The sequence below is a fragment of the Antechinus flavipes genome, chromosome 2 (assembly GCF_016432865.1).
Source record: "Antechinus flavipes isolate AdamAnt ecotype Samford, QLD, Australia chromosome 2, AdamAnt_v2, whole genome shotgun sequence".
Taxonomy (NCBI): domain Eukaryota; kingdom Metazoa; phylum Chordata; class Mammalia; order Dasyuromorphia; family Dasyuridae; genus Antechinus; species Antechinus flavipes.
In genome coordinates, this window is record NC_067399.1 from 634,950,164 (window position 1) to 634,961,873 (window position 11,710).

Consider the following 11,710-nt stretch of genomic DNA (forward strand, 5'->3'; position numbering starts at 1 on the left):
GGGCCCTTTCAACTCTAATTCTACTTTTTTTCAAAAACAGTATATCTACTGGGAAACTCCTAGCTCTGGCCAGAATTTTCCCTGGGATGCCTCTTCGCAACTGTTTACCTGTTACCTCAAAAAGGATGGATGTAGGGGGGAGCAATTTGGAAAACTTAAGGTGCTTCAGCATGGGAAGTAAGGGCTCCCAGAGTCCAGTGTTCTGTGCACAAACTGAGGAGTCATCTTTCTATGGGGGAACCTCCAACACTGGGAATGTTTGGCCTTTTAACTGGAGAGCCCGCTTTTCTGCCCCCATACACACCCCCTCCTGAAAGAACATTAGTAGATGATTATATTATTACTATGAAAATCCAATAATCTCAAGCAGCAAGGCAATTTGATGTTGTTTTAATGTTTTACTCAAATCTGGGAACCCCAGAACACATCATTAGTTTCATTCTATTAAAAATTAATTTCAAAGGCAAAGTGAGTCTTGGCAGATACTGGGCCACCTGGGCCTGGCTCGCTGGTGGGGGCAACAGCAATGGTGACCTTTCTGGAGCGCACTGCCTAAACAGATGGTGAGGAAGGGAGCCAAAATGAAAAGGGGATGGGGGGCTCAGGGGATGAGTGCCCAGTGGCCAGTTCCGGTCATTCAGGGCCCTCCGAGGATCTGGTCTCCCATCCCTCTACCCATCCATACCTATCTTCTGGTGCTCCCCACAAAGACTGGATTGGGAATTTAAAATTTGGGCTCTTGGAGCAGCTCCCCATTTAATTCTTGATGCAACTATTAGGGAGCCACTTCCTCTCCCTCAGCCTCAAAATGAGGAATTGGGATGATCTTCAAGGTGTCTTCTCCCTCTAAGTCTGAGTCAAACCTCAATTTCAACCAAGTTTGTCTTTTTACCCAGCATGGACATGCACCTGTGGGACTTTGCTGCCTTGCTCTCACAACCTGTGGTTGAATATGGCCCCATCTCCTTCTCCACCTAACTCCTCTTCATTATTTTAAGGTCCAACTGAAGTCCCTCCTCCTACCTATAGGGATGGGCTAGAGCCAGCTCACACAAGCTCAGGAGAGCCAATAGTTAATTTTTCAGTATGAGCATTTATACCTCAGAAATTGCCAAATCCTACAAAGAGTTTGATTTATTATTTTGTTGATTGTCTAGAAGGCAATGTTAATTGCTTGTTAATAAGGCAGCTTAAATTTCCATATGTGAGGTGCATTTTTTTTTTCTTGGAGTCAGTTGTTAAACACTTACCAACACTCCTACCTACTCAAGCCCATAATTCTTTCCCTTCCTGGAATTCCTCTGGCACTTCCATTCCTAGGCAGACACTTTATATTCCCACATAGTAAGGATTACTCACAGTAGGTGTTCAATAAGTGCTCAATGTTGATGGTCAATAGACTTCCTCCCTTTTAATCGCTTTAAATATCACCCTTCAAGGCCTTCTTCAAGTCCCACCTTCTACAAAAAGTCTCCATTCAGAGGCAGGGCATCCTATTTTTCCCTGAGCAAATCATGGAACTCTACGGAATGGCAATTTTTTCATCTGTAAAATGGAATTAATAATGCTTACTTCACCCATCCCACATGATGTTGTAAGGGAAGTACCACATAAATGTAGTTGTTGCTTAATATGATCATTCAGAATAATAATAAGCTTAGCTAGTTTGCATTTAGATAACATTGTAATATTTGAAAGAACTTTATTTTTGTCAATTAACCAACCTGAATTGTTAATTCAGTTATGTCTGACTCCTCATGACCCCATTTGGGATTTTTTTGGCAAAGACACTAGAATGGTGTCTCCAGTTGATTTTACAGATGAAAAAACTGAAGCCCACAGAATGAGGTGACTTGCCCAGGGTGCCACAGTTAGTAAGTATCTAAGGCCAGATATGAACTCAGGAAGATGAGTCTTTGATCACCCCTCAAACTAAGAAGGCCAAGATTTGGCTTTCATTTCCCAATCTGCCAGTTACTTTGTATTGAGAATGTAGGCAAACCACAGGAGCTGTTCCTTCAACCACACCACCAAAAACCTTTACGTTTTACTCAACTGTATGTATTTTGTATCAAATTCGATGTTTCGATATACAGAATGTGTCGATTACAGAATGTAAACCCCTTGAAGGTAGGAATTGTCTATAGAGCTTAGGGACTCCTCAGACAAATGATTTTAAGTGCATAAAACAAAGAAGTCATTTGTTGTTTTAAAAAAGTAATTTGTTCCCCATCTACATTCTCAGAGGCCCTAAAATCTCCCTATATATTGGAAACCAGGCTAAGGACTTCTGGTGTATAGAGGGAAATGAGAATGTGATTGGAAGGGGGAGAAGCGTATGTGACACTTCCACAAGGAAGGAGTAAGGGTGGACAACAATAATGATTATAACAATAACAAATAGCCAATACTTAAGTAGTACCATTACATAACACTGGTGTTCATTCATTCATTCAACAATTGTTAAGACTTTATACCTTTGCTCCCAACTTCTCTTGTTTTCTCTGGTGAATTGCCTCTACAATCACTCCCTCTCCTTTTTTTTTTTTTTTTTTAGTTTTCATTTTTTGTTTGTTAGTTTCAAGTGTCTGGGGTTAAATTTGAATTCAGGTCTTCCTGACTTCAGAGCCCAGTGCTCTCTCCACTGTGCCAATAAGCTGTCCCATCCCTCCCCTTCTAATTCTCAAGCTCTCTCTGTTTTATCCTTTCCTTGTTAACCTACAAAAATGCTCCATCCCTTAAAAAAAACAAAACAAACCTCACTTCATCTTGCCATTTCCTCAAGCTATCATCATCCAGCCTTTAGCTCTCTTCCTTTTCAAATTCCTGCCCACCTTTCTAATCCTTTTACCTCTTATCCCTCTTAGATCCAGGGACCCTCACCTTCTGGGTGTTTCCCAAACAGGACTCTCCGTCTTTCTCAGTTCTAGTATTCTCTCTAATTGTCCCCCATGTCTGAAATCTTCTCCCTCCTCTGCTCTGACTACTGACCTCCCTGCCTTCCTTTAAGTTCCAACTGAAATCCTACCTTCTACAGAAAGCCTTCCTCAACCCCTTCTTAATTCCAATCACAAGTTAATCTACTTTGGTTATACTGGGAATTTGGGAGGCAGAGAGTTTGACACCTCTGGAGTCTAGTCCAACTCCCCTAATTTTACAAATGAAAAAACTGAGGCTCAAGTAAATTGTCCAAGGTCTCACAGCCAAGTAGGTGAATCAGCCAACATTAAACTCATCCACTTACAACCACTAGCCCAAGACTTCTTAATTTGGAGTCTGTGAACTTTTTCAATCAGGCTGTTACAAGGATCTGCGCTCCCCCCTTCCCCCCAAAAAAGTTAAGAAGTTCTGCAGTAGGGACAGCTAGATGGCACAGTGGATGCACTGGCTCTGGAGTGAGGAGAACCTGAGTTCAAATCTGGCCTCAGACACTTAACACTTCCTAGCTGTTGTGGTGCTGGGCAAGTCACTTAACCCCAAGTGCCTCATCAAAAAAACAAAACAAAACAAAACAAACAAAAAAAAAAAAAAAAAACTTTAAAAAGAAGAAGGAGGTGGGGTCATTGTAGGAGCATTACACCCGGCTGCCTTTCCTGAAGAAACAATAGAGGAAGTTCAGCTTTGTTGCAAATATGGGGCTGAGGCTGGAGTCAGGAAGATCTGAATTCAAATCTTCCCTAAGACACTTAGAAGTGTCGATTCACCTCAGTTCCCTCATCTAAAAATAGGAATGATAATGACACCTACCTGCCAGGATTGTTGTCTGCCTCAGTTTCCTCATCTGTAAAATAGGGACAATAATAACACCTACCCGCCAGAACTGTTATATCACAAATGAAATATTGGCAAAGTGCACTATAGAAATATTAGCTATCATTCTTAAGTGAGCCATAGCGATCGCTTGACTGAGTGATATTTGTGGCAAAAGCTGCCTTCTAACTTCCCTGGGTCTTCAGTTTCCTTATCTGCAGAATAAAAAGATTAAAGTTGAGAACGCTAAAATCTCTTCCAGATCTTAATCTATGATCCCATCATCCTTTGTTTTCTTTAATTCAACGAGCGCTGAATAAACCCTATGTGCAAAGCGCTGGGGATGGAGAGAAATTAAACCGCTCTCATTCAGTCCTAACAAAGAGAGGTATGAATTAATGAGTGGAGGGCAACTGCACTTCTCCGAGCCTTCCCCCATACCCCACCCCGGTGAAGGGTCAAGGCCAGCCGAGCTCCCGGCGGGGCTGATTTTACAAGAAAGTCTGTTCGGTCCGTACCAGTGAGATTTCAAATCGGCCGGAGCAATTAGCAGATGGGCCACGAGGGGGCAGCGCAGCCCCGAATCTGAGGGAGGCCCCGGTCCTCCCCTGCGGAGCTGCGGACTCACGCTTCCACGGCACCAACTACTCGGTTTTATCTCTCTCCCCCCCGCCCCAATTACCTGTAAAAGCAATTTTTAATATTCGCTTTTACATATTTTGAGTTCCAGATTCTCTCCTCCCTTTCCCTCCATTGAGAAGGCAAGCAGTTTGATTTCCATTACGAGTGCAGTCATGCAAAATAGGTTGCCATATTAGTCACGCTTGTAAAGAAAACACCCCCCCCCCCAAAAAAAAGAAAAAGAAAGTTTAAAACGAAAAAGTAGGCCTTGATCTGCACTGAGCCTCCAGCAGGTAAACAGCATCTTTCATCCTCAATCCTTCGGAATTGTCACAGGTCGCTGGTACACACCGCTTGGGGAGCCAAACCCACTGTTGATTGGCCGAGTTTGGGGGGAAGCGCGGTTAAGAGAGTAGTGGTGGATAAAACTGACCCCGTATTATCCGTGAACCTCATTTATCGGAATCTTTCTGGAGCGAAGGATTATAGATCTAGAGCTGAAAGGGCAGTCATTTACGCTAGCCCTCTCGTTTTACCGTTGGGGAAACTGAGGCACAGGTGACTTGGGAAGTAGCAAAGGTGAGCTTTGAATGCAGGTGCTTCCAGTACCCCCGATATTCCAGTGCGCGCCCCACATTCGCGCGGTCACATATGCTGCGGCCTCTCCAAGTCGCCCTCCGCAGAGAAGCGCAATTCGCGGGGCGGATGGAGGGAGCGGAGAAGCGGGGCTCTCTCTTCCTCCTCAACCCTCGGAAAGTAACACTTGGCCCGCCTCGGGCGACCGGGAACGCCTCGGTGCCTGCAGTTCCCCGATGCGGCCACGAGATGGCTCCAAAGGCCGCGGCTTGGACTGTATAAGGGCCGAGGCCTCCCGCGAGGAGCCCAGCCGCAGCCCCGCCCCCGATGACTAGTCCCGCCCCCGGAGCCACCCCCTGGGCACAGCCCCGCCTCTGACCCCGCCCCTCCCGAGCGGCTCCGGGCCTGTAGTTTCCCGTTCTGACCCATGTGTCCTGGCCGGCCGTGCAGCCATGATCGTGCCGCGGCTCTCCCTGTCCTCCGAGCTGGTCGTGGGCACCGCCGTGCTAGGGGCGGCCTTCGTGAGTGGAGTCTTCCTCGGTGAGCCCCCCGCCCCACCTTCCCACGCCGCGGTGTGCACCCCCAGTGCGCCCACGTGGGCCCCGCAGGAGGGAGGGACCCCTAGAAGGGCAGGGGGGCCTGACGGCTGAGCGCCCTGCTTCCTCCCGCAGGGAGACGGGTCCTTCGGTGGCTATCCGACCCCCAGCAGCGGCGGCGGGGGCGGCGGCTCCTGCCCCCCGAAGACGACCCGCTATGGCAGTATGTGCTGAGCCGCTCCGTGCGGGAGCACCCGGCACTGCGGAGCCTTCGGAAGGTCAGCAGGCAAGGGTCCGGGGAAGCGAGAAATGGGGGCTCGGGCCGGAGCTCGGCGAATGCCTTTGCGCAGCAGGATTTGGGTGGGGGCAGAAGGCCAGTGGCGTTTGGGGGAGCTTGTAAGTCTTTGGTACAGTGGGGGACTGCAGTCCGCGAACCACGCAGTCACCTGCTACCCCATGTTTCCCCAGCTCACCCTGGAGCAGCCACGGGGCCATACCATGATGACCTGTGATCAGGCACAGCTCCTGGCCAACTTGGCTCGGCTCATCCGAGCGCAAAAGGTTTTGGATCTTGGTAAGTGTGCGCATTGGGAGGCCTGGTTGGGGAGCTGGCGATCGGGGGTGTCCCCAGCAAGGCTGGCCTTCCCTTCTCCCCCCTCAGCCCCCAACTGTCCATTTGTGCAAGTGCTCTCCACCTGGGCCTCCTTCTCTGGGGCTCATCAGTCCCCCCTTCGCCCCCTTACCCAGCCTGTGTGTCCCCCAGGGTCCTTTACAGGCTATGCCGCCTTGAGTTTGGCCTTGGCGTTGCCCGCCACTGGGCGGGTGGTAGCCTGTGAAATTGATGCTGCTCCCACTGAGCTGGGAAGGCCCTTCTGGAAAGAGGTGAGTGATGGGCTCTATCCCTCTGCACTGGGCCTGGGACTCTGGGAACTGTAGAAGCTAGGCCCTCTGTACCCCAAGGGCAGCCTCCCTCTGCAGCCGGAGGCCCCCCAAGTTGTGTCCTTTTGGGCCTGTGCTCCAGTCCATGCAAAGTCGGGCTCACAATGGTCTGGCTCCATTTCCCCTTGGTGGTTGGGTGGAGGGTCTGGACTCCTTCCCCTCTGACTCATTTCCCCATTTCAGGCAGGTGAGGAGCACAAGATTGACCTTCGAGTGAAGCCGGCTATGAAGACCCTTGGTAGGTACATAGATTTGGGCCCGTTTCCCAGCCCAAGGCAGCAGGAGTCAGAGCCCAGTGGGTGAGCTAGCACGGAGCAGGGGAACCATTCGTCTCGGACTTTGCCCTCCCTGATAGGAGCAAGGATGGGTTTCTGGGGTCTGCAGAAGAGGGAAGAAGGGGTAACCATGAGGTAGATCCCCCTTCTGGGTGTGCTTGGCCAAGTTGGGAAAGAATGAGTCAGAGGACAAAGGACAAAAGCAGAGACTTCCTGTTCTCAGAAGGAAGCCCTAAACCCCTGAATCCAGGCACTAGAGAAAATACTCTAGAAACTCCTTGGGAGCTCCCAGTGTACCTGAGGAGAGAGCCTTGAACGGGGTCTTAATTGTCCTGTTTGCTCCTCCACAGCTTGCGTTCCCCTCCAGCCAAGGGGGCCGACTCCACGGACAGGAGCAGCACAATCAGCTTGGCAGATAAGACAGGGCCTCCCCCCTCCCAAGGCAGCCAGGTGGCGGCCATAGTGTGCTAAGCAGGCTCCTGAGAAGCCATGACCTAGGGGCAGGAAAGGATCAGCCTTCCTAGGGCAGCAGCAGCAGCAGCAGCATCTGTGAAGGCACACTCTGGTCTTGCACGTAGGTCCCGCGTTTATGGCTACTTGTCTAGGAGCGGAGCTGTTTCCCGTGTGTGTGAAGTGTATTCCTGGGGGTGGTGCACACTAGTTTTCTCTTAAGAACCGATTTGTGTTCTAAGCATGGTCTGGAGACAAGTTCTGGTTCTGGCCTTCACTTAGGAGATCCCTTTCACCTCTAAGAACCCTATCCTTGCACTGATTAGTGGCTCTGGAGTTATATCCCTGGCTCTACAAATCAGCCATGGGGACCCTTCAGCCGGGGCTGAGCGGTGTGTTCCCCGGACTAAACCCGGTTTCCTCCATTCAGATGAGCTGCTGGCTGGTGGGGCAGCTGATACCTTTGACATGGCGGTCATCGATGCTGACAAGGAGAACTGTGGCGCCTATTACGAGAAATGTCTGAAGCTTGTTCGGTCTGGTGGGATCGTTGCCATCAGCAACGTAAGTGCTGTAGCTAGCCTTGAGCCTTGGAACTGGGGCTTGGGCCTTAATAATAGACGGACTGAAAGCTTCATGGCAAGGCCCTATGCTAAGGGGTCCTCAAACTTTTTAAATAGGGGGCCAGTCCACTGTCCCTCAAGACTGTTGGAGGGCCAGACTATAGTAAAAACAAAAACTTGTTTTGTGGGCCTTTAAATAAACTTCATAGCCCTGGGTGAGGGGGATAATCGTCCTCAGCTGCTGCATCTGGCCCTCGGGGCGGTAGTTTGAGGACCCCTGATATAGTGGATAGACTGCTACAATGGGGGAGGTAGGATTTTGAATCTGTGTGCGCCTAAGCGGATCACTTAGCCTCTACTTCCTCATCTGCAAAATGGGGTATCCTCTGTGGCATTTTTCCAAAGTTGTGCAGATAAAGTTCAACAGAGTTTGTAAACCCTAGAGCTGTATGCAGAAATATTAGGTCATACCTCTCTGAAGGTCTACTGCTTCCCCATAGAACTTAGGATTTAGGCCACCTAGACTTTCTGCCCTTAGCTATCCACAACTACCCCACCCATCTATTTCCCTCTCATGCCAGATGACTCTTACCCTATTTTTCTCTAACGGCTAAGCAGCTGACCCACTGTTAAGTGGCATGTGGTGTTTAAGGCAGGATTCCTAAAATGTTACAGGCAACATGACTAGCTATGTTTTCCTCCAAAACAGGGGTTCTTGGCCCTTTTATTGTATCATGGATCCCTTTAGTAGATTGCTTAAGTATTCCATATTTTTTAAATGCATAAAATATATTAGAATTTAGAAATACAAAGAAAAATACTGCATTTCGTTATTGTGACAATATACTTCTGAAGGATCTCTGTATTTTTTTGGATCTCGGGTCTTCTGATAACACAAAACATGCTATCTCACTGCATATTTTTTCCTGAAAACTTAATGAAATTCATTTTCAGAATATTAAAAACATAAGTTGTTAATGCCTACTTCTCTGAGAGATAACCATATTAATAACAAAATAAAATATAGATCATTGAATTTTTTTTTCTTGGTCTCCCCAGGGATTTACCTTACTGCATTGCCCATTCAGTATATTTCACACCCATATTTCCTGTGGAGGACCTTTTTCTTTTCTTTTTTCCTGTACTAGGTTTTATGGAATGGGGAGGTGCTCAACAAGCCCGGTAAAGGAGATATGGCTGTTCAGTGTGTCCGAGATCTCAATGAGCGAATCATAAGGGACGCCCGGGTCCATATCAGCCTCCTCCCCCTGGGAGATGGTCTCACTTTGGCTTTCAAGATCTAAGGAGCTTGATCAGTGTCTGGGAAGGAAGAGACTAATGGCAGCATATGTTCAGGTGGAAGAGCCTGGGTACTTGAGCTTATGGACAAATTTTTAAATTAAAATGAGGGATTGGGCCTTGGGACCTTCTGAGCCTCCTGTTTTTTCTTCCCTGTGCCCCAGAGTAGCAAGCAGAAGAGAGGCAAGTCCTGGAAGCAAAGGCAGCATTTGTAGAGTAACCAATAGAGTAGCCATCCAGATTTCCAGGAGTGTCAGCTAAAGGTTTGGAGCAATCTGGATGGATGAGCTCAAACTTGTGTCCAACTCTACATCAACTCAATGGCATTATCTTGGCAGAGATTCTGGTTTGCAATTTCTCCAGTATCCCCATTTTATAGATAAGGAACTGAGAATTAATGGGTTAAGTGACTAAGCACCTAAGGCTGAAACAGAACTGATTCCAGGCTTGGTGCTCCATCCATATCACCCAGTCATAACATCCCTTTACCCTCCACCCCAACCCAAAAAAAAACTACAGTGGGCTCAAATACCTGTGATTTTCAACTAATCAGCTCCCTAAAGATAGCATTTTGCCAAGAACTGTTGCTGAAGGATTGGTATTAAAATACCTAAGATTAAGACCTAAGCATCCAGAACTGATTTCTTCACCTTGGTCAAAATTTTTTAACCAACTCCCCAAAGATTAACTTATCTGCATGGATTGAAAACTTCACCAAGTGCCTGAAGATAGCATGAGGCTGCTTGGCATGGAGTTTGTGTTTGACCTGAGCTGTGACTAGTCTCTCCCTGCTTTTTTGGGGGGATATCACCTCTAAAATCCCTGACCCAGAGATAAGTTTTGTCAGAACAGCCGTTCTGGCTTCTTCCAGCTTTTAGCCAGGTGCCTGGCACACAGAAGGCGATGAATGTTTGCCAACTCCTAAAGCCAATCTCCACTTGTAAACTACAGGAAGGAAATGTGGCAGCAAACCACCATTCAGAAACCTTTCACTGGTTTTCCACAAGTGGCGGATAAAATATGAACCCTGTAGTACAGAGTCTAGACTACTTGACACTATTCTTACATGTCATGCAGAATTTAGTCCGTTTCTCATTTTTATCTCTGCCTAATTGTTTTAAGTTTCAAACATCAGTGGTTCTTGTAGGCTCCAGTGACCCTTTCAAGGGGTGCATCAGGTGAAAATTATTTTCATAACATTAAGACATTTTAAAATTTCTAGTAAATACTAATAGAATCCCCATAAACAGATGAACAAGGGTTCAAGCCTCAGTGTCTTAAGACCAAATAGTCTGCAGCTTTGGGATACCCACATGTCAAAAAATTTTGGTGGTTTCTTTGACAGCATTCGCCCCCATTTTGGTGAATTTAGCTCTTGGATTCAACATGCAGGTAAAGCTACCCACAACTCATTTTTCTGTTTGGTTTGCTAAAGTGGGTGTTTGTCTCAATGTTGTGAATTTAGCAATCTGTTTCTATCATCTTTAAAACCTATTTCTGGTAAACAACTCCAAAAACCTCCCCATCATGGCTAACAATGCCACTTTTTACATGTTTTACTGGAATCAGCCACCCTTTTCAGACCAATATTATTACTGAAGCAAAATTGGATTGCTTTCCAAGTGCCAAAGATAAAGGTGCAGAAGGAAAAGGGGAATGACAGAGAAAAGAGTTTGGCAATGATCTCCCTTAACACATTGAACTTTCTATTTTCCCCATGGAATTCAAATGTTTAAGTTTTTGTATTCTGGGAGTTTGTGAACAAACTTAATACCAAGCCCTTCACGTGGAAAAGTATCATCTTTTTTGTCAGTGAAACAGCACTGTCAAATCTATCCCGTCCTCACCTAACAATGTGGGGAGCCCTGGCTCTACTTACTTGAATGAACACCCTCACCCAAAATGTTACTATCTTACTCATTGATGTAAATCAGCTTTCAGAGTAGAAACTTGCCAAGCTTTGTTCAAATATACAAATTAGGCTGCTTATTATCATTATGGACACATCATAGCATATGATGCATAAAAAGCATCATAGGATTTGGAGGGAGCCTTGGTGGTCACTTGGTCTCCCCTTTTACTGCTTTTATAAAACAAATAAGGGAAAATGACTTTGTCAAGATCACATAGCAGAACCCGGGTGTGTGTGTGTTCAGGTCTTCTCAGTGTTAATTACTATTCTTGTAAATCATTTAGCGATGACAATACCTCAGTCATCCTGTGTAGTTAGGGTACAATACAACCCTTTTGAGCCAGATCCACTTTCCTTCTCCATAGCTCTTATTTTCCATCCCTTCCTTGGATCCCAATAATAACACACTTTAAAATTTGCAAAAACTTAGACCCAAAAGTTGAAAATCATATATCCTTATATTATTTTATTCTTTAAAAAAAAATTTATGGGATTGGTCGAAGGGCAAAAGGACTTGTGGCACAGATATGAGTGAAGAGCTTGTGGAAAAATAAATTATCTAGACAACAAGGAGACCAAAAGGAATGCTTGCAAATTGACTCATCTGACTCTAGTTATCAAAGCTTTAACTCTGCAAATACTTAAGAGGCACAATTATGCATATTTGTTTTATTCATAATTTGTATTGTTCTGGGATACCAAAAGTATTTCTAACGATGGTGAATTAACAAAATTTTTGTACCTCATCTCAAAACAGCCATTGATCCATCTCATCCAATGGTAATATCA

The 11,710-nt window shown here is 46.3% G+C and overlaps 1 protein-coding gene across 1 annotated transcript; it reads left to right on the top strand.

Annotated features, from left to right (window-relative positions):
- The first annotated feature begins 5,297 nt into the window (after positions 1 to 5,297).
- Positions 5,298 to 9,135, top strand: COMTD1 (catechol-O-methyltransferase domain containing 1). The gene is made up of 7 exons (XM_051982051.1): positions 5,298 to 5,487; positions 5,619 to 5,761; positions 5,952 to 6,057; positions 6,247 to 6,365; positions 6,606 to 6,660; positions 7,578 to 7,711; positions 8,859 to 9,135. Exons 1-7 carry the CDS (start codon positions 5,400 to 5,402, stop codon positions 9,012 to 9,014), a joined length of 801 nt encoding a protein of 266 aa, XP_051838011.1. The 5' UTR covers positions 5,298 to 5,399; the 3' UTR covers positions 9,015 to 9,135.
- Positions 9,136 to 11,710: the final 2,575 nt, after the last annotated feature.

Coding starts and splice junctions, on each gene's coding strand:
- COMTD1 (XM_051982051.1), top strand. CDS start 5,400: ATGATCGTGCCGCGGCTCTCCCTGTCCTCCGAGCTGGTCGTGGGCACC. Junction 5,762..5,951: donor CACTGCGGAGCCTTCGGAAG/GTCAGCAGGCAA, acceptor ATGTTTCCCCAG/CTCACCCTGGAGCAGCCACG. Junction 7,712..8,858: donor GGATCGTTGCCATCAGCAAC/GTAAGTGCTGTA, acceptor TTCCTGTACTAG/GTTTTATGGAATGGGGAGGT.